The sequence below is a fragment of the Gadus macrocephalus genome, chromosome 13 (genome assembly GCF_031168955.1).
Source record: "Gadus macrocephalus chromosome 13, ASM3116895v1".
NCBI lineage: Eukaryota > Metazoa > Chordata > Actinopteri > Gadiformes > Gadidae > Gadus > Gadus macrocephalus.
In genome coordinates this window covers 15,386,946-15,406,941 of record NC_082394.1, presented here as the reverse complement: position 1 = coordinate 15,406,941, position 19,996 = coordinate 15,386,946, and the positions used below count along the sequence as shown (strand labels likewise).

Here is a 19,996-nt window from a genome sequence, read left to right as displayed (position 1 = left end):
TCTTCTTCAGTTTCAGTGTTATCAGTAGAAAACAGTTAGCTCAACTCCAATCCCTTGCTCTTAACCACAGGGGTTTTACTTTACATTGGAACTATTGAAAAAAAAATGGATGAATTTATATTAAAATATTCATATATAATAGAAGAGGCACTAAACCTAATAAAGAGCTGTGTCCTATATTTGTGACTTGTATAAATACGATCTGGTATTGATTTATTTTGGACTCAATGTGTCGCATTATGGGCTACAGAAAATAAATATGAATTTTCCCTTGAAATATTAATAAAAATAAGATGTGTTTTTTTCATCCATCAATTATATTTGTGACATCAATAACAATGTATTATTGGTCCTCAGTGAAAGCCCTGTGGTTGGGATCGAGCGCTCGGAGGTGAGCTGTAACTCATTTCTTATATCTTATATTTTGTGTCTCATAAGACAGCTGATCCATTCAAATGAACTATATTACATGGTCTGGGAGTGGGACTGAATATGTCTGCGGTGTGTAGGCTACTTGAAGAAGGACGCGGGACAGTCCAGCTTCCCTTTCCGCTCTAGGCGTCAACTCTGCTCCTTTGGCGCAGTGTTTTTTTCAGCATACGCGGGCCATCAAATCACACTGAGGCGAGAACGCAGCGCCAATATCTGCGGGTAAAGTTTAAAAGTTACCAAACAGTAGGACTAGACATATTTTCCACCAACGTAAGTCGATTATTGGGACGGTAATAGCATGAAGTGCTAAGTATTTCAGCATGACTGTCTGGTTTAGTGTAGAGGCAAATTAGTTGTCAGAGTTAAACCCGCCGCAAGTGTTGAGGCTTATCGGGTCGCGGTGTGTCTTCGGTGTTTCCGTTGAACTTAACCCCCATTGAAGACCACAACACAGGCCTATTATGGACGATACTGGACAAGTTAGATTATATTGGAAAAACCAAACTTTTGGATTGCTCAATTTGTAGAGTTTGTGATCCCAACTAATCGAGTTACTGCTATAGATAATATGTAACGTTAGTTCTTAATGAGATGTTACATGGCGAAGAGACATATAAAGCATAACGTTAGCAGATAACGGGAAAGTGTTTAGTTCAGCGTTCAGTTGCAACACATGCCAGTTGCAGGGGCTATTTACGTTGACATACCACTCGCTGAAACCCATCTAAAAATAAACCTACGGCCACCGCTTTAAAATGTCATCGCCAACAGCCTATTGGGAGTCATTTGTAAGATGTATGGTTGTCGAGTCACGACTGCTGGTTCAGCCCCTGCTGACGCTTACCCACCTGCTACAATCACCTGAGAGGAATTGAATGCAGCGCTTGTGTTTGCAAGTACCCCGAATGCCTTTTTTTTGTTGTAGGTTAGGACTTGAGAACCACACAGGCCCCTAGAGCCGCCTCGTCTTGACCTGGGTCTTTTTGACCATGTCTTCCTCATATGCTGCAGCATTTTCAGCACTGTCCCTTAAGCCACAGGAAAATACAAAGCATCCTCCCAGCCCTCCGCCTCCCTCAGACACAAAGGTTAGTGTTGTTAACGGCCCCCCAAACCAGCCCGACCATCCCACTATTCACCCAGCAGCACCTGTGGTAGTTCCCCAAACAACCTCCTCCGAGCTTTTAGGACTTGAGGATGAACAGCAGGAGAGTTCAGAGGATTACTGTGTAGGTAAGTAAATCGTACTCGTAAAAAAAAAAAAAAAAAGACCATTTCATTACATTTATTTCGCTGACGCTTGGGTTCAAAGCGACTTACAGACCAGGTAGAAGAGTGAAGCAATGGTGGGTGGACATTGTGTTGTAGGTGGCTACTACGCTGTGGAAATTGGGGAGATCTTCATCGACCGCTACCAAGTGGTGAGGAAGCTGGGATGGGGTCATTTCTCCACAGTGTGGCTCTGCTGGGACATGGAGTGAGTCAGCCACCCACACAGTTGTATGTTTCCAGTTCACATCATTCGTCTTATTAAAGTCGCAATGTGTCGCATTTCAACTAACTCCTAGCCTAAAGTAACCTGAACATATCCGTAGTCGATGTTGATCGATTGTGAGTTCAATAATGTAAGCATTAAAATCACATACACATACTATAACTGATATATTCTACGAATGACAAAGGCTGGCGAGGCCCGTACCATTCTTTGTTTACAAGAATGTGACTATCAACACTCCTAAAACCCCTCCCTATTTACGGTGGCCAAGCTGGGCTAGGTCGCGTCACACAAGTGCACAGCCAGTTTGAGTGTGCTGAACACGGTTATGGAGTCTTTTTGATTCTATAAATCTCCTGCCTACTTAATCTGAGGTGCTCAATCTTAAACATTGCGATTTTAATCCCAAAGATGCAGTGTGCAGAATTTAGTGGCATCTAGCACAACACACTTGACAGAAACTAAATATATCAAATAAATATTAATGAGATTATGATTTCATGAAAATAAAAATGATGTTTCAGTTCCATTGTAATGAGCCCTTTATATCTACATAGAGAGAGGGTCCTCTCCCAACGGGCCCGCCATAATGCATCGCCATGTTTCTACAGTATCCCAGAACGGACAAATGTCCCTATTGAGAGGAAGGGTTTTTCATTAAAAATCATAAAATGAATTGGAAGCTATGATCTAAGCTTATACTGAAAAAAAATACTGGGAAGTTTATAAATCTATCAAGGAACCTCGTCACTCTATGCTGTAAATAGATGGTCATTTTGGACCGGTAGAGGCCACAGTAGGTCGTTGGAAAGGGGAGGTGTGGGTGGGGGGAGCATTCAGTTGGTTGCAATATGCAACCTCACTGCTAGATGCCACTAAATCCTACTAAGTGCACCAGTTAATGTGACTCAAAATTGAAGGTGTCATTCTGTAAATGATTTGTGTTTAGGAAGAGCCACTTCGTTGCTCTGAAGGTGGTGAAGAGTGCGACAGTATTCACAGAGACGGCTCTCGATGAGATCAAACTGCTGAAATGTGTCAGTTGGTCTTTTTCTTTCTTGGTTATTCATATCAAATGCAATCAACTACATTTTGCTAAGTTATTTCATTTCTATAAATTTTGTATCTGCCATTAGTAAGCTAGATATTGGATGTTTATACCTGTATTGTCTTGCAAAAACATGGTAGGAAAAATATTATTAATACTAATAATTCTTGTACTATTAATGCAACTTCCACTATTATTGCTAATAATACTTAATAATAATAAACAGAAAAATTCTTTAATATAATTAGGCCTACTATCATCATTTTTTAACACTACAAATGCAATCAGTGCTTCATTAAAGTTCAATCCCCTTTTTAGTCAGAAAACCATATATCTTCTTCTGAATCACTAGCGTTTAGTGATGTTTCGTTACGTTTTCTGTTATTCCTTAAGGTGAGAGACAGCGACCCTAAGGACCCTACAAGAGAGAATGTGGTAAAGCTCATTGATGACTTCAGGGTCACCGGAGTGAACGGACAGCAACGTATCCTATACTGATTGAATATGTTACACATCATGAACATTTCATAGATCCATGATATATTACAGATCACAACTATGTAGAATACTTGTCGGGCTTGTATATCTAACGCTTGTATAGTATCTGCTTCCATTGCTACAATTGTCAGGGGTTGGATATTAGGAACTGTGTGTGTGTGTGTGTGTGTGCATACAGTGGAACTATGAAAGTGCTTCCTTGATTTGTTTGGTTGGCCAGACGTGTGCATGGTTCTGGAAGTGCTGGGCCACCAGCTCCTGAAGTGGATCATAAAGTCCAACTACCACGGCCTCCCCCTGCCCTGCGTGAGGAGAATCATCAAACAGGTGCCATGGGCTCTCATACAAACTGGATTTCAGTGTGAAACTGATCCTGAAAGTGATACTAAGTCCAATTATCGCTCCTTCAGGTTCTGCAGGGCTTGGATTATTTGCACACAAAATGCAAGATTATCCACACGGACATCAAGCCCGAGAACATCCTTTTGAGGGTGGACGAGGTTTACATTCAGAGACTAGCGGCTAACACCAAACTATGGCAGCTTCCCAAATCCCCAGCGTCCCCCAGCTGCTCGCGTAAGTGAAGCCTGATCTCTCCTTTAACGATGAATCTGCAGGTCTTTTTCTTTGTAAATTTGCTGTTTATGCACACTGATGCTGGAAATACTGAAACATAAAAAAATAAAATTCTGGGCTACGGAACGAGGGGACCCAAACGCTTGACACAGTGAGGCGGAGACGGAGTGAAAGTAAGTGGGGTTTATTGGGGCAGGGGTAAATGACATGCCAGGGCTAGGCAAGCAATGGACAGACAGGCAAGGGTTCGTTCCGGCATGTAGGCAATCAGGCAGACAAGGCCTCGGCGACAGGCGGGTAGTCAGGCAGACGAGGGTTGCGCGACAAGCGGGTTAATCAGGCAGACATGGGCTCGGCGACAGGCGGGTAGTCAGGCAGGCAAGGGTTTAGCGACAGGCGGGTAGTCAGGCAGGCAAGGGTTCAGCGACAGGCTGGTAGTCAGGCAGACAAGGCCTCGGCGACAGGCGAGTAGTCAGGCAGGCAAGGGTTCAGCGACAGGCGGGTATTCAGGCAGGCAAGGGTTCAGCAACAGGTAAGCAGGGTGCAGGTGGAGAGGGAAGAGGGTTACTAGGGGAACAGGGTGAACTAGCAGATCTTGGTAGAGCGCTGGTAGGACCGATACTAACTGAGCAATAGTAAACGACGAACTGGCACCGGCTGAATGGAGATCCCCGGCTGAAGTAGGGAGTAGAGATTGCGGATTGATGGCAGGTGTGTCGGGAGAACGAGGGCCAGTGGCGTCAAGCGACCACTAGATAGAAGTGTTGGACCATGTAGCAGGAGGCGGCGTAACAAAGCCTTCAATATAATATAATATTATATATAAAATTGAATGAGTTTGCATTCTTTTTGCATTTTTTTATATTGAGTATATATTTATTTTTTAACATGGCGGCTATGGTGACTCTACTCCCTTACTAGAAAATACCAGCACCAGAGAGAAACAGGTGGGTATTTGATAAAAAACAAAAATCTTTTAGTTTGATTCGGTATGTGAAGGTGTGTCTTGTTAACCACAGTGAATCCCCTTCACAGAGCCTTTTCAACCTGCTGGGGAAGCTCAACGGGGTTTTCCACACATTGGGAACGTGGGTAAGATGTCTTCCAAACAACAGCCTTGTTCCTCCTCAATTCTTAACCCAGTGTGATCTGTCACTCTCTTGAGTTCTTGTTTCTGAATTGGCCTAATAAGTAGTCTGGCTATTGCCAGACCAAGCTCAATCGTAGATTGCACTTTGGTCTGGGGAAGCTGCTGTCATTTTCTTCAGCACAAGAGGCGTGATCAACGGGCCAAGTTCAACTGACTCTGTACGCGATTGGTTGCTTGCCGTCGTTTCCCTGTCGTCATTGTGTTAAACCAGCCAATAGCGCGCCAAGGGGAAAAGCCAGCTCGGTAATTGGCCCCCCAAAAACGTATCAGAAGCAGAAAGAAATGCATTGCTCTTCTCCAGACCCTTGTGCAGGGCGAACTCAAATCGCCGGCAGAATGGGCGGGGCTTCCCAGTCGACCAAATAAGGGCTTTCCGACCTCAAACTTATCTAAAGTATGATGACACAGTATACATCCATTCATGTGTGGCGACATGATTTGTTTAATTTTTACACTTTAATTTGTAAAGGTGTTGCGTTAATTAAACAAAACTAGTTTGAGATTGACATCCCCTTGTCTATAATGCCCTACACAGCGGAGACCCCCGCCCCCTCCCGCTGTTTAAAAGTAACTAGTAACTTGTACTTTAAGTTCAATTTAAATCAGCTACTTTTTACTTTTACCTAAGTCGATTTTTTACTTGAGTAAAATTTCATCCAAGTAATCATACTTTTACTTGAGTAGAATATTTTTGTACTCTTTCCACCTCATACATTTTGCTCAGTTGTAATAAAGCTATGGCTATAAATTGGAAACCCCGGTTGATAATGTAAAAAATTGCTGAGCGCATAATATAAGAACATTTTGCCTATAATGTTACAATGCATAACATTTTGGTTTGCCTATTATGTTATCAAGCAAGCATGATCTTTTTTTCTTACGTTATGTAGTAAGCATGATCATTTTCTCCTTATAGTGTGAGCATTTGATTATATTAGAAAATTAGTCAATTTATGGGTTAATTGTTGGAAAGTGTAGTATACTATGCATGCAAATCAATTATTCAATAGATTTTACTGTTATTCAGGTCTCAAATTGCATTGACATTTTCTAAATGAATCCTAACGACTATTGGTTAGTTTAAAATAATAATAACAAACAGCTTCTTTTGAAAGAAAAAATTGTGTTCATTTAAAGAAGCGACACAAGCCCGACACAAGTGTGGGCTTGTGTCGGGGAGGGAGAGACGGAGAGGGGGGGGATGCGAGGGAAAGATTGCGGATTGTACATTGGCTACCTGACGGGAGAGTTTAAGATGGTATTTTATTTAGATTTTGAACCAGAAAAATACATCATTGAGCTTAGAAATCTCTTTTTCAAGTGTCCTGGCCAAGACGGGCAGTAGTAGCCTACAGTCACACGTCGCCCACACACAAAACATTATAAAATAGACAGTAGACACAAACATTAGAATAAAACTAGAGCTGTCAAGCGATTAAAATATTTAATCGTGATTAATCGCATTAATGTCATAGTTAACTCACGATTAATCGCAAATTCTTTTTCTATGCTAAATATCCCTTGATTTTTTTGTCCCATAATTCTTCTCATTTTAATTCTCTTATCAACATGGTGAAGTGCATCGGCTTGTCTTGTGCAAATGATTTTTTATTGATAACAACATTGGCATATACTGATCAAAACAGGACGATACAAAAAAAGAGCCTATAGTGCAATTAAACGACTGCTTTGAACAAATGTCATTTGAACATAGCAGTCAGGCTACTGCTTCTTTGTTTTGAGCCAAAGAAAAAAAAGAAAAGTTTATTTTTATTTTTTATAAATAAAATATTTGCGTTAATCGCGCGATATTTTTTTTAACGCCGTTAAAATTGGTTTGCGTTAACGCCGTTAATAACGCGTTTAACTGACAGCTCTAAATAAAACAAGTACAAACAGTACTTGTTTTATTGAATAAAGTTTAGCAAAAAAAGTGTAGTCTATAGACATAATGTCTAACCTGGGAGAGTGTGTCAACGGCGGGGCCGTTATGTCTGTAGACAGAGCGTCTTATCTGGGAGTGTATCGACGGCGGGGCCGTTATGTCTGTAGACAGAGCGTCTTATCTGGGAGTGTATCGACGGCGGGGCCGTTATGTCTGTAGACAGAGCGTCTTATCTGGGAGTGTATCGACGGCGGGGCCGTTATGTCTGTAGACAGAGCGTCTTATCTGGGAGTGTATCGACGGCGGGGCCGTTTTCTTCATCCTGCCGTTGTCTTGCAACTTCTGGATCTGCATACGAGTGTGTGCGCATGCGTGTGTGCGGTGTTAGTGTGTGTGTGTGTGCGGTGTGCGTGCGTGCTGTGTGTGTGTGTGTGTGTGTGAGCTGCAGGCTGCTTGGCACTGGACCAAGTGTGGAGGAGCAACCACTTTGCATGTTTCATTTTGCATTTTGCTTAAATCCAGCAAACACTGCATAAGACATGGCACATGCAAAGAAAAAGGTTTCCAAAAAGTGGTGACCTGTTGTGACCTTCCAGCATCCAATTATATTCACACGTATTGAGCAGGCCTTTTTCAAGATCGCATTGACCAATCATCAATCGTTAATATTGTGAGATGCATACATGTCCCATATTCTCTGTGTTGGCGTTCTTTGTGTCACACTGGGCACCGCCGGCTCCCCCGTCTGTTTCTCGGTCCTCAGACGGGCAGGGTCTCCCGGCGCCAGATGAGCAGACTGAGCAGGAAGGAGAACAGGAAGCGCGATGGCGGTGGAAGGGACGGCGGGGAGAGCACAGCTGGCCGCGGTCAAGGATTCAAACGTCACGTGTCGTTTGTTGATGACCTGACGCCGCCTGGCACCCCGAGCCACGACTGCCCTTTGAAGGAGCAGCGACGCCGGCCCGACAAACCCTTCCACAGACGGAGCATGACGCTGTTGGAAGACCTCGACACGGAACAGAGCTACCCTGACACACTGCCCTCTCCCTGCTCTCTAACAGCAGCACGCTCCCCCAAGGCCCGGCCCCGATCTCTGTTGCTGCACCAGACTGCAGAGAACCACCAACAGACATCGCTGTCTTCGTCGTTACAAGGTCGGAATGATAGGACAATAATACCGATGTCTATTTTGAGCCATGTGTAGTTTTAAGGCCACTTCCACACTAATACAGGTATATTTGATCAAATAGATTACATATAAATCGATTATGTGGCTTATCTTTTACCATAACCGTGTTTTTGTCATTCTTATTTTTTTTTAAGACTATTTTGCTGAAAGTTTAATTCAACAAGACTATGTTGTACAGGTGTGGCTGAGGTGGGGCCGGTATCAGACGGAGACACAGTTGACTCTGTAGACGTGCTTGTGAACCTGCTTAAGCCAGAGAACGCTGACAAGATCTTAATCAAGATCGCTGACCTGGGAAACGCCTGCTGGGTGGTGAGTGACAGACAGTACCAGCCCAAAGTAAAGTAACTGGTTTTGAAACTCTTGTCAGTGTCCCGAAACCTTTTACGTCAACGAAACACAGAAGATAATGTTACATGTTGGCACACTAACGATACTTCTAAACTGGCTCAATCTCAGAAACTCATCAAAAGTTGTTTGTTGCAGTTTAACGGGCCTATGTAAAAGCTTTTCCTCTCAGTGAGGAATAGCTAAAAACAATAACATTGTACAGGGGGATGTGTCTACTTCACACCTTGTGTCTTGTCAGGAAAACGTCAAAAGGTATATAATACATGCAAGTTGTGTGATCTGAATCAGATCTTTGGTAGTTTGTACTGGTGGAGTGTAAGCCAGGAGGAAAAGTAGACTTGAGAGATTGAAATGGATTTCATGAAACATTATTTCCCGATTCTTAACGCACACCTTGATAACCCTTAAGAACACAGTTTGAAGTAAATTACGGATTTTCTCTGGTCAGACCCGTTACTGTGTGTGGAGCTCAACTACAGCTAATATTAACAGCTATAAATAGCTAACTACCGGTAATAATATTTTTTTGGATTGCAGCAGCTCTACCTTGAGCTGTGTGTACACAAAGTGTCCAGGCTTCCCCAACAGGTTCACAGTAAGATACTTAAACCATCTGTTTTTACTTTACTCTAATTGTGGCTTGAAAGGGGGTATAGATACAAAGCACAATAACAAATATTCCTTCTTCTGTTGAATTCAGATAGAAAAACACATATCCTGTCTGCTTGCGTCTGAGATTTAGGATAGGAGGTTTGTTGTTACATGCGCATGCCACACGAGTTGTTGCGAGCAACCATCAGTCCCATTCTGCTTCGCTAGAGCCTCGGTAGGGCTAAAGGAACCCTGACCAGCCCTTATCCTCCTCCTCTCTTCCCTTAGAACAAGCACTTCAGTGAGGACATCCAGACGTGTCAGTACCGCTCGGTGGAGGTGCTGATCGGCGCTGACTACGGCCCTCCCGCCGACATCTGGAGCACCGCCTGCATGGTGAGCCCGGCCCCTCCCACCGCGGTCTGACGGCCCAGGGGAACCACACGCATATCAAGTCGAGTCCCTTTTAGTTGTGAAGCCCTGAAGTACAGGCTGTCTGAAGGGCCAAGTATCGTGACCATCACGCTTTCTCAAACTTTCTTCTGTAGCGAGACTAAGTGACTTAAAGTGATCTGAATGTAACCTTTATTAATTACCTATTCAAATGGGCATCGCTTCCGTTAGGAACAATGTAATTTATATTAGATTATGCTATAAAGTCACTCGCTGATTTGATATGGTTCTTGACATTTGTATAATAAAGAAATGCCTTAACATGAATAAATTATAAGTAGCTAGAAATAGACAAAACCACAAACTTCAATCTAAATTAAACGCACATCTAAAATTGGGGAACTGCTTGACAGGGGAATCGACGTGATGATTTTCTCTGGCACAACCCAGTGTTCATGATACAGAAAAAAAACGTTTTATTTCGCCACATGGGCACAAAAAGGAATCACACATCTTCACCACCTATTTGAGAACAACCATTTCATGTTAATTAACACACTCACAAATAAATATTGGGTTGGGAGAGAACAACACCTATTTATTTATATTTCCCCTTTTGTTTTTCTCCTTTTCTTTTGTCCCTGCAACTACCGCTTTACACATACACACCATCCACACTCACGCATAACATGTTTATTAGGTGAGTGCTGCATGCAGCGCTCAACTATTGTTCTTCGTAAGTTTTATTCTTTCTTTCTTTATTAATCTCCTTCCTAAATTTTTCACCTAGAGACTCCATTCAAATTTTTAAATATCAGAATAGCTTGGAATCGCGCGCTTCCTTTCCGATTTTTTAAATGTTTTATACTTTTTAAGATATTCTACTTTTAAAATATTATATATTTTTTTAACATGGGAGTCAATGGGAGGACGGCAGAGCCGTCCTCTGGCTACTTCTACTAGACGTAACGTAACTAAATACATTTTCAACCGTTTATCTTCGAACCATTCAAACCATTTAACCAATCTACAAATTTGTATCCTCCATAATATCTAAACGGAATTTCGATATCATTTAGACTTTCTTCAGAATCACAGTTTTAGTTTCATACCGCTTCGTTTTCAGCTGTTTTCATTGAAGCTGTCTGCCCATTCTGATACACCTGCTTCTTGTGACATCGTAACTCAATCCTTTTTCAACCGTTTACCATTGTTCAAACCATTAAACAAATCTACACACTTGTATCTTCAATACTGTCCAAACGGAATTTCGATAGCGTTTTTTTCAGTTGCGTAAAATAATTTAGGTAACCATAGCAAGGCCGGTAAACAAACCCCGCGAAGCACAATCCCTACAGAGGCCATCCGGAGGCGCATTTTGTGAAAGTATCACTCCGCGCCTTGAAGTGGAAAGTGTCAAAGAATACAACCGTATTTTTACTAGTGTGTGTTTGGAGTCATTTTGCCATAATTTTAACAGTTGTATAAAAGCAATAGCACAGTTCACTGAAGCCTAAAATCGGCGAGTGAACTGCTCCATAGGATAAATTGCCGGCGAACCGCTCTATCAGAGCCTTCTCTCGGAGGGACGCTAAAGTGTGTTGCATAGCGACGGTCGATGCATAGCGGCAGCCAGGAGGGACTACTTTTTGGTAGTCTTTAATAAAACGGCTACTTTGACTTTCTTGGTTTCTTTTTAAATGTAGTGTGTCTATGACTTTCGTTTCGCCATAACAGTAACCGTTGTATAAAAGCAATAGATCACTTCAGTCAGTGAAGTGTGTGAAGGGGGTCACACAGTCTGTGAAGGGGGTCGCCGGCCCTCCGCTGCGCGTCGGGGCCGGACAACGTCCCTTAACAGTGGTATAATGAGCACATACCACAGCCTGGCGTGATCTATTGCTTAATTATATTATCACGCACGCACGCACGCAGTGCAGGGCAATACATTTGACATTTCAGATACAGCACCGCTGAATGCTTTGCGCTTTTCATTCAGCGGTCACTTTATTTGTTTCCAACCATTTACATTTTCTTAAATGATGTGCATGTTTACATTGTTTACTCCATTTAGACTCGAATTCAAAGTTCAAATCCCTTCACTTGATCCCTTCACTTGCCATTTAACATCTCTTTACGTCTTAAACTATCTTTATTAAAACATATTTTCAACCTCACCTCAGAAAACTACAGCACTCACCGCATTTTCTGCAGGAAATGCATAGTTGTTTTTTTTCTCTCTCTTAAACTCTGTAGCACTTTGAGATTTCTGAATGTAAAGTGCTCTACAAATTAAATATATTAATATAATTTATTATTATAACATGACCAAGCCGTTCCTACACCCTAACCGTGACCACTTAATGTGAGGTGATCACAGATCACTCCACCCAATCTTTAATACCATCACATTCTGTCAGTTCTGATGTCGTCCTGTATCGTTTCCCTCTGTCGTCTGTTGTCTGTCTCTCACCTTGTCGCGTTCATGGACATATTGGTCGCGTTGTATGTGTTATGTGTTACACTTTATCGTGGTGCTATAATCCCCCCTCCCCTCATATGGATTCAGGACCTTACTAAAACAGGGTGAAAATAGTAAATGCAATGTATATAAATCTGCATACATATTGTGTATGCTATATATGTGTTTATTACACGGGTCTTTTCAACGTACCGTTCACTTGCATGGGCACTTCACAACTTCCGGCGGTCAATTATTTTTGGATAATTCATTGGCAACGGATGAATAATTACTGCTGTCAAGGTAAACAAAAGGACTTTTTGCCTTTGGTAACACTCTGCACGTAGTCCGGTAACTTGTCAATATAATAAGCGGGATATGTATCAACCCAAGCGCTGTCGGTTGCTAAGCGACGACGTCAACGTCTTGGGCAGACTATTTCTCTGCTGATCAACACTATTAATGCTGGTAACAAATGCATTGTAAATAAATTGTTTTGTTTTGGCAACAGCTATTTGTTTGCTTGATTAAACTAACGTTAGCTACCGCTTGATATAATTTACAATAATATTGTATTCTTAGGGCCGAGTCAACGCCGAGTACTGCACGAACGTAGACCTTGCATAAAGTCAATCAATTCTAACAACATAGGGCTATTTAGATAATTTTTGATAATCTGGCCATGGTGTTGTCCTATAATACGACAACACCATTGCCAGATTATCAAAAATTGGCAATGGTGCCAATAGGTGTATTAGCCTGTATATCTCGAAACAATGATCAGTCTGTCGACCGATCGGTCCCCCCCCTGACACTGTCAACTTTTTTCAGTGTTTAATTTGTGAAGTGGGAGGTCCCGGAACGCAGAGGGGGGGGGGGTGGATCCGGCGACTTAGTACGGGGGTTAGAGGTAATGGGACAAAAAAAAATACACTGCGTACTAGGGTGGTGCCGATGGACGATGTCATCGTCCGTCGTGATGGCTGACTGACATCACGACGGAGTGCCACCATCGTGATGGCTCGCCCCCCCGTCCCTGTCCCCCCCGTCAGACACACACTCATCGTAGTCTCTTATATAGTTAACCTAAATACTTTGCAGGGATTGCTCTGTAAATTAAATTGAGAATATAACATGTTAAATACGTTAGTTAAATAATAACTATTTTAAATACGGCAGCCTTTGCCAGAGACGTGACGTGTTATGGTGCGTTCCAGAGCCCATCCAAAGCAATGGGATGTGGTACTTATCCTACCTGAACTGTACTAGCTCCTACTTGGTGTAGTGGGGGTAGGTCGATCACCCCCCAGTTCGATAGTAGGCGGTTCCACTTCGACGGTGGGATGTTCCACTTCGACAGGCATTCCAGTGCACTTTTCTTAGTTGGAGGTAGGATAAGTCCCACGTCCCACTGGTTTGTTTGGGCTCTGGAACGCACCATTAGTCTTCCGCGATCTGATCGCATTTCTCGAGGCGGATTACAAAGTGAGTGCCGTGTCGCCAAACTATGACTGTGCGGCTGGAGAAAATGTACAGCGAAGCAGCAGCCTCCCTCCCTGAGTTCCTGCCCTTAGCAGAGAAAGTTGCCATCACCACCGATGCTTGGAAAGCGTTGATTACGGAGTCGTGAGTCACCGTCACTTTCTTTCCGACTGGGTTGTGCAGAGTGTGATCCTGCAGACCCGCTCAATACCAGAGAAGCACACTGCGGGAAACATGATATTATTATTTAAAAACGAAAACATCTGTTTTAATGTGTGTATGTTCAATGAAATGGTTTTATATCTTCAACAAATTCTGTTGCAAAGAGGAGGCGCGGGATCAATATCCTAATTAAAAAGAGTTAGTCGGCCAACGCTGACACATTTTGCAGATTGTAAATTGACATCAGATATTGTAAACGTTCACAATCCTGCTGTCATATTTAATTTATCAAAATGTCTATTAACTTGTAAATGGCACACACACATGTGGTCATGCATGGTAACGTTTTTTCCTCTCTGCTTGCTCATCAGATGCGGCAAATTTCAAAAGTGTCGGGCATGGTTTGTTGGCCCGCAGCTTTTCAGTGCGTCAACAGATCTCTGACACTTTCAAATGACATTAAATCTTAATAAACAACATGAAATTCTTGGGATTTGTTCAGTAAATTAATGTATGCGAATTATTATCTTCTTTTAAACATGTTTTTATTTGCCCAAATAAGTACCGGAACACAGGGAGGCCAAAATTAAGAGGGGCCGGATCTTGTTCCGGCAGGATCCGGCTCAAATTAACCACTGCTTTTTTTACTTTGAGGAGTTTGCAGGTCTGCTGTAAACCTCATAACAACTATCAAACCTTGATCGAGCAACTTTCCCTAACCTGTACCTTTTGCAAGTTCAACTCGTATGAGAGACAAGGATAGCGTTTACTTAGTGAAGGAGATCAGGTCATTGTTGGTTCTCTGGACTGGTCTGATCTTGCCTGGATCTCTCCAGTCCCAGCAGGATCACGTTGATCCGTTGATGTTTGTCTGAGACATGTTAACCGGCCAAACCCAACTGCATTCGCAGTATTTACCTTACTTAAACTTGTTTTTTGTAGATCTGTGGGCCTTGAAGCATGGCCTAAACTGCCAATCTACTTTTAATGCTAAGACGGGGAGATGCCTAGGAGTTCAAAGAGCAATGACCAGAAGATAATATTCTCAAAGAGAACTAAAAGAGGATGAGACTTTTATAGAGTTTTTAGCGTCTTACTAACTGGACATATTAACTGGACTATACTCCTTTTCTGGATAGCCTAAGATAATAATGAATTGACCTGTCAAACATTAAACCATATGAGGTAAAAGGCAAAGATTTTTGATAAAAGAAATCGATGTCACACAATCAAGTGTGTGTGTGTGTGTGTCTTCTGATTGACAGGCCTTTGAGCTGGCCACGGGAGAGTATCTGTTCGAGCCTCAAGCAGCTGATGCCTTCTCACGAGATGAAGGTGTGTGTGTTTGGATGTGGGGGGGGGGGGGTTACTCTTCATTTCGAGGTTTTCTCAGCTGCTGCTCCCATGATATTTACTCATTATTTACTATTGAGTCATGTAGTAGACGCTCTTATCCAAAGCGTAGATTCTCAAATACAAGGAATTTGTTTTAGTCTCGGTGGTTCATCACAATAAACATGTGAATTAAGTGAATGTGATTAAATGGACTGCATTTATACAGCCTTTTACCCAAAGCGCTTTACAATATTGCCTAAAATTCACCCATTCATGCACACGTTCACACACCGACAGCGGCGTCAGCCATGCAAGGCGACAGCCAGCTCGTCGGGAGCAGTTAGGGTTAGGTGCCTTGCTCAGGGAAACATCAACACTCTTTTGACTAAATAGCGAACTAGCAACCTTACGGTCACCACTCAACCCGCTCTACCTCCTGAGCTACTGCCGCTCAGTAGCAGCACATGATTAAGTCATCACATGATTATGGGAATGTAATTAAGTTAATGTGATTAAGTTAATGTAACAGCCCCACAACGCTCACAGACCCTGACTGTATGTCCCCAGATCACATCGCCCACATCATGGAGCTGCTCGGACCACTTCCCACACAGTTCGCCCTCTCGGGGACCAGGTCCAAGCACTACTTCAACCGTAAAGGTGATTTTGTAAATAATAACAAGTCATTCACAAGAAGTTCTTCCACATAGTATTCTGCATTACCTTTACGAAGCGTAAGTAACATTGATCCCTTTGAAAATTCCTTTGATATTTTCATAACAATCCCTTAATTGTACACATTTTTATTGCCTTCAATTATTTATTAATCATTAGGTGAGTGCTGCATGCAGCAGCATTTTCTAGCAGTGTTGCCAGATTGGGCGGTGAGGCTAGACATGAGGGCATTTAGCAGTGTTGCCAGATTGGTTTTCCGCCCAATTGGGCTACTTTTAAAGGGGACCACCAGGTGTGAGTGTGATTAGCTTTTACAAGCCGTTTAAAAAATAAGCCCCTTCTGACATCACTAGTGGTCGTGTCCACCTAGATCTGTGCTGGATAGATCAGTCCACCAGCCTACCCAGTGGACTGAAGTAAATCTTGCTCATCTATCCAGCACAGATCTAGGTGGACACGCCCACTAGTGATGTCAGAAGGGGCAACTTGTAACGGCTTGTAAAGGCTTGATTCCACCGGACGCGTTACGGCAACGTTACGGCTGCGGCACGTCTTGACCGCGGTCACTGCAGCAGATAGGTTCCACTCTAATCAATGAGACCATTTCCACCGGGCGCGGCTGCGGAACGTCTCAGCAGCGTCCCAGGAGCGGCTTGCCGTGCCGCAGCGCTATCATTCCGTAGCATTCCTATTTTTGCCGCAAGCCGTTGCTGAACCACGTCAATTTCAACAGAGCAGATCGAGCAGGCCAGGAAGTGAAAAAGTAAAAGCCATAGAGCATCCGGTCCATTTTCAAAATAAAACACAATACTCAGCTCATGTAGCCTATCACAACGTCATTTATGTACCAAATCATCCTTTTTATAAGGGCAATGGCCGGAAGGACAAAGCGTGGCATTTAATTGCAGTAGTTTTGGGAGTGGAAGGTGAGTACATTAGGTTTAGGATTATCGCGTGATCTCGTGATCTTGCGTTGGAGCAGTTAGCCTTATTTCTCCTTACTAGGTTGACCTGGACCCAAAATTCTTTCATCATATTAATCTCTAAAATCAGATGCATCTTTTTCACCCTGGTCTTCTGCTCTAAAAATGTTTACTTTTCCCACAATTTCATAGAAAAGCCAAACGTCCACAGTCTCAACCCATTTTGTCTATATGACCATTTTGTTATTGTATAACTACCATACGGCTATCATTATGTGGATACCATTAACAGTGCAAATTTTCAGATCTGTACTCTTTTAAGAAAGCCCTTAATTCTCTTGTGAAATGTGTGCTTGGAGTTTTCTTTAATTTAATGAATTAAATTCCAAAACTTTCCTCCTTGAACTGAACTCCGGCGCATTCGGCAATCGACTTGTGTGGACTTCCTGTAAACACGGACCTAACGGTAATGCTTGTTAAACTGTCTTTTTAAATAAACTCCGGGTTTGCAAACTAAGTTGTTTGTGCTTCTAGTCATGCTACTGCAGAGGTTTGGTGTTATTTTCAGCGATATTAGTGGTTTAAAAATGCCGATTTGGAAGCGAAACTCAATGCCCCAAGCCAATAACATGGACGCCAAACATTGCGCCGGGCAAACTCGAATACTCGATTTTCAATGAAAAAGGTATCTGGAGGGTTTATTTGAAATTTGATATTTTTATGCCAAAACAATGACCCTGGGTTCAATTTACGCCGGAATTACACTTTAAGGGGAACTCCTTCCTTAACCATTTTTCCTAGATGTTGTGTGCTTATCAATAGACATTTTGACCATCTGAACGAGGCTGCAGTTCAGGTTTATAAGTGGAACATCTTTCTTCAAATATGACAATTATATGTTATATTTATGTATCTGCCATTAGTTTGTTCTTGACTTTTAATTTTGCTCGGACCCCGTTAATCACCGCTTGCGGTTATCTTCTTTTATTGTGATTGTTGAAGCAGTTTGTGAACTAAGTATAATAATGAAGTTAGTTTGTTATTAGTGTGGTTGTTCTGTAAGCACATCTACTGTTCTTCATTACTCTTCTGTTTGCCAGTTTTTTGTGCAGGTAACTGCTCCTGCATACTTTCAGCTACAGAAATCATTCAACTTTCAAAACGTCCATCTCTTTAACGACATCTCTTTAACGGCTATCTCTCAGCGTTTTTTTAAACGATTACGTTTTTTCTGCATTTTTTTTACAATGTAAGTCAATACATTGCAACTACTTCAGACATCGTAACTTAGTCAGTTTTCAATGGTAACCTTTGTTCAAACCATTTAACAAATCAACACACTTGTATCTTAAATAATCTGATTACCTTTATACTTTTTTCAGAATCACAGTTTAAGTTCCATATCGGCTTCGTTTTCAGTTGGTCTCATTGATATACGCTGAGGTTAGAGCGCGGAGGACACGCAGGTAGTTTTGCCAGATTTGGCGTTATTTCCCACCGAATTGGACTACTTTATACGACGTTCAGGCATCGATGACGCTAGCGTTGACGTTAGCGCTGATGTTAGCATGTAGCAACCAAACTCTCGCAGTACGTTAGGCCGAAACGCATTCTAGTTGATGTGTGGACACCATCCACGGGACCACAGTGCACTCTGGACACTTATGGTCCTGCTTATAGGGAAATGAATGCCATCTATATGTAAATATTATATTAATTATATTAATGAATACTAATGTGTACTTTACTTTATCCAATCAATGCAACCAAGCAGCAGCTCACTCGTAATGATCTGTAAATTGTATACTTTTTTGTTATATTATTTAATTGTATTACTCTCCCATCGATTTACTCATCCATGACTGTCACACTCGTGTATATTTCTTAAAGCTCTGCCGTAGCTCAGGAATTATTCTCCCAGGATTAATCAAGTGTTTTCCTATTTTAGGACAACTGCGCCGCATTTCCAAGCTGAAGCCGTGGAGCCTGTGTGAGATCCTGCAGGATAAGTTTGAGTGGCGACGGGAGCAGGCGGCCCAGTTCAGCTCCTTCCTGCTCACCATGCTGGAGCCCCAGCCGGGAAAGAGAGCCACGGCTACACAGTGTTTACGACACCCCTGGCTGGTGGCTGTCTCATAGACAGACCAAAACCCCTAGCTTGTACCTCTCACTACACACACTTGTTGCATTGTGGTCAAGGGTTGATTAACGCACGGGTGAACCGGGCACATGCCCAGGGGCCCCAAGGGCTCAGGGGGGCCCTAAGCCAGAGCTTCTGTGTGAAGTCGCTGTTAGTAACTTTTAATGTTGCATTGTCGAAGCAATCAGTAGAGAAATACAAAAATCCAAGCGAAAACAGCAATAGTAGGTCTATTACTACTGAGTTAAAAAAATCTGTCTATGATTGTGGTGGAATCATTTATTAACTTTTTATGGCTTCCGCCATATTGCAACTTCCGGCACTTACAAAATACTGGAAGTGCCAGAAGCTCGGTTAGTTGTTTGCGGAGCGGTGCGTTTTCGCTATCATTTATTTCTCAAAGCCTTGCAGTTAATTGCAACGGCGACGCATGAATTCTGCTGCTTTATCACCAGCCTGAGGACATGACCCATGACGCTATTTTCGTAATTCACAATAAATCGACTCATTATGATCATCAGTGTGTGTTTATTTTTTCTTGTGCGTTTTCTTCTGAGAATGAAATGAGTAAGCAATAATATCTAGAATCATGGAAGTGAAATGACAATAGCTCTGGTACTCCCTAATTGCAAAAATTGGTTATCCCAAATAGACCTTGTTGATCAACAGTAGCCGTGTAGTGTAGAAAATAAAAAGTGTGTGTATGGCTAGAATACAAATTGGAATAGCTCTTTACTAATGTCTGGCCAATCAGGGCATCTCTTTCATGACTTATTTGGGAAAACCATCTGGCCTGTCAATCACATTTCCTGTAAGTAATTTACTACTAAGTACTAATAGTATTACTATTATAGCTATGCACATAGCCTACTGTTTAAGTATTTATCTGCATATGTGGAGAATAAAGCATATGTCAGCTCAGAGACCTCTCAGAGTCTCCTCACTCGCTGCACGGTCGGAGCCAATAGCTTAAAACGCACGAAGGGATCCGATATGTAGGCCAGAAATCACTTGCCTTTTCACCCTCTTCATGCGACCTGTTCTCAACAAACCGCTTCGCCAATGCTGATTTTGTTTACAAAATGACAGGCCTGATGAGTGACAACAATTAAAATACAGGCCTTTGTAATGTGGGTATCATTCCGATTCATAAAGTAATAACACATGCATTATATAGACTTGAGGGGTCAATTATTTTCATAAATTCGTG

General features: G+C 42.3%; 1 protein-coding gene across 4 annotated transcripts; it reads left to right on the top strand.

Moving 5' to 3' along the window:
* Positions 1–378: 378 nt before the first annotated feature.
* LOC132470395 (SRSF protein kinase 3-like) lies at positions 379–19,300 on the top strand. 4 transcript variants are annotated; one of them, XM_060068981.1, is made up of 15 exons: positions 383–702; positions 1,358–1,665; positions 1,801–1,909; positions 2,877–2,964; positions 3,369–3,459; positions 3,694–3,800; positions 3,884–4,049; positions 4,971–4,996; positions 5,085–5,141; positions 7,848–8,238; positions 8,452–8,585; positions 9,504–9,611; positions 14,979–15,048; positions 15,616–15,708; positions 18,595–19,300. In XM_060068981.1, the coding sequence occupies exons 2-15, from the start codon at positions 1,422–1,424 to the stop codon at positions 18,783–18,785; spliced, it is 1,875 nt and encodes a 624-aa protein (XP_059924964.1). In that variant the 5' UTR covers positions 383–702; positions 1,358–1,421; the 3' UTR covers positions 18,786–19,300. The 4 variants fall into 4 exon arrangements, with proteins under 4 accessions (XP_059924965.1, XP_059924967.1, XP_059924964.1 ...); XM_060068983.1 differs by lacking the exon at positions 383–702 and having other exon boundaries at positions 1,569–1,665; positions 1,801–1,932; XM_060068982.1 differs by lacking the exon at positions 2,877–2,964 and having other exon boundaries at positions 379–1,665; positions 1,801–1,853.
* The last annotated feature ends 696 nt before the right edge of the window (positions 19,301–19,996 follow it).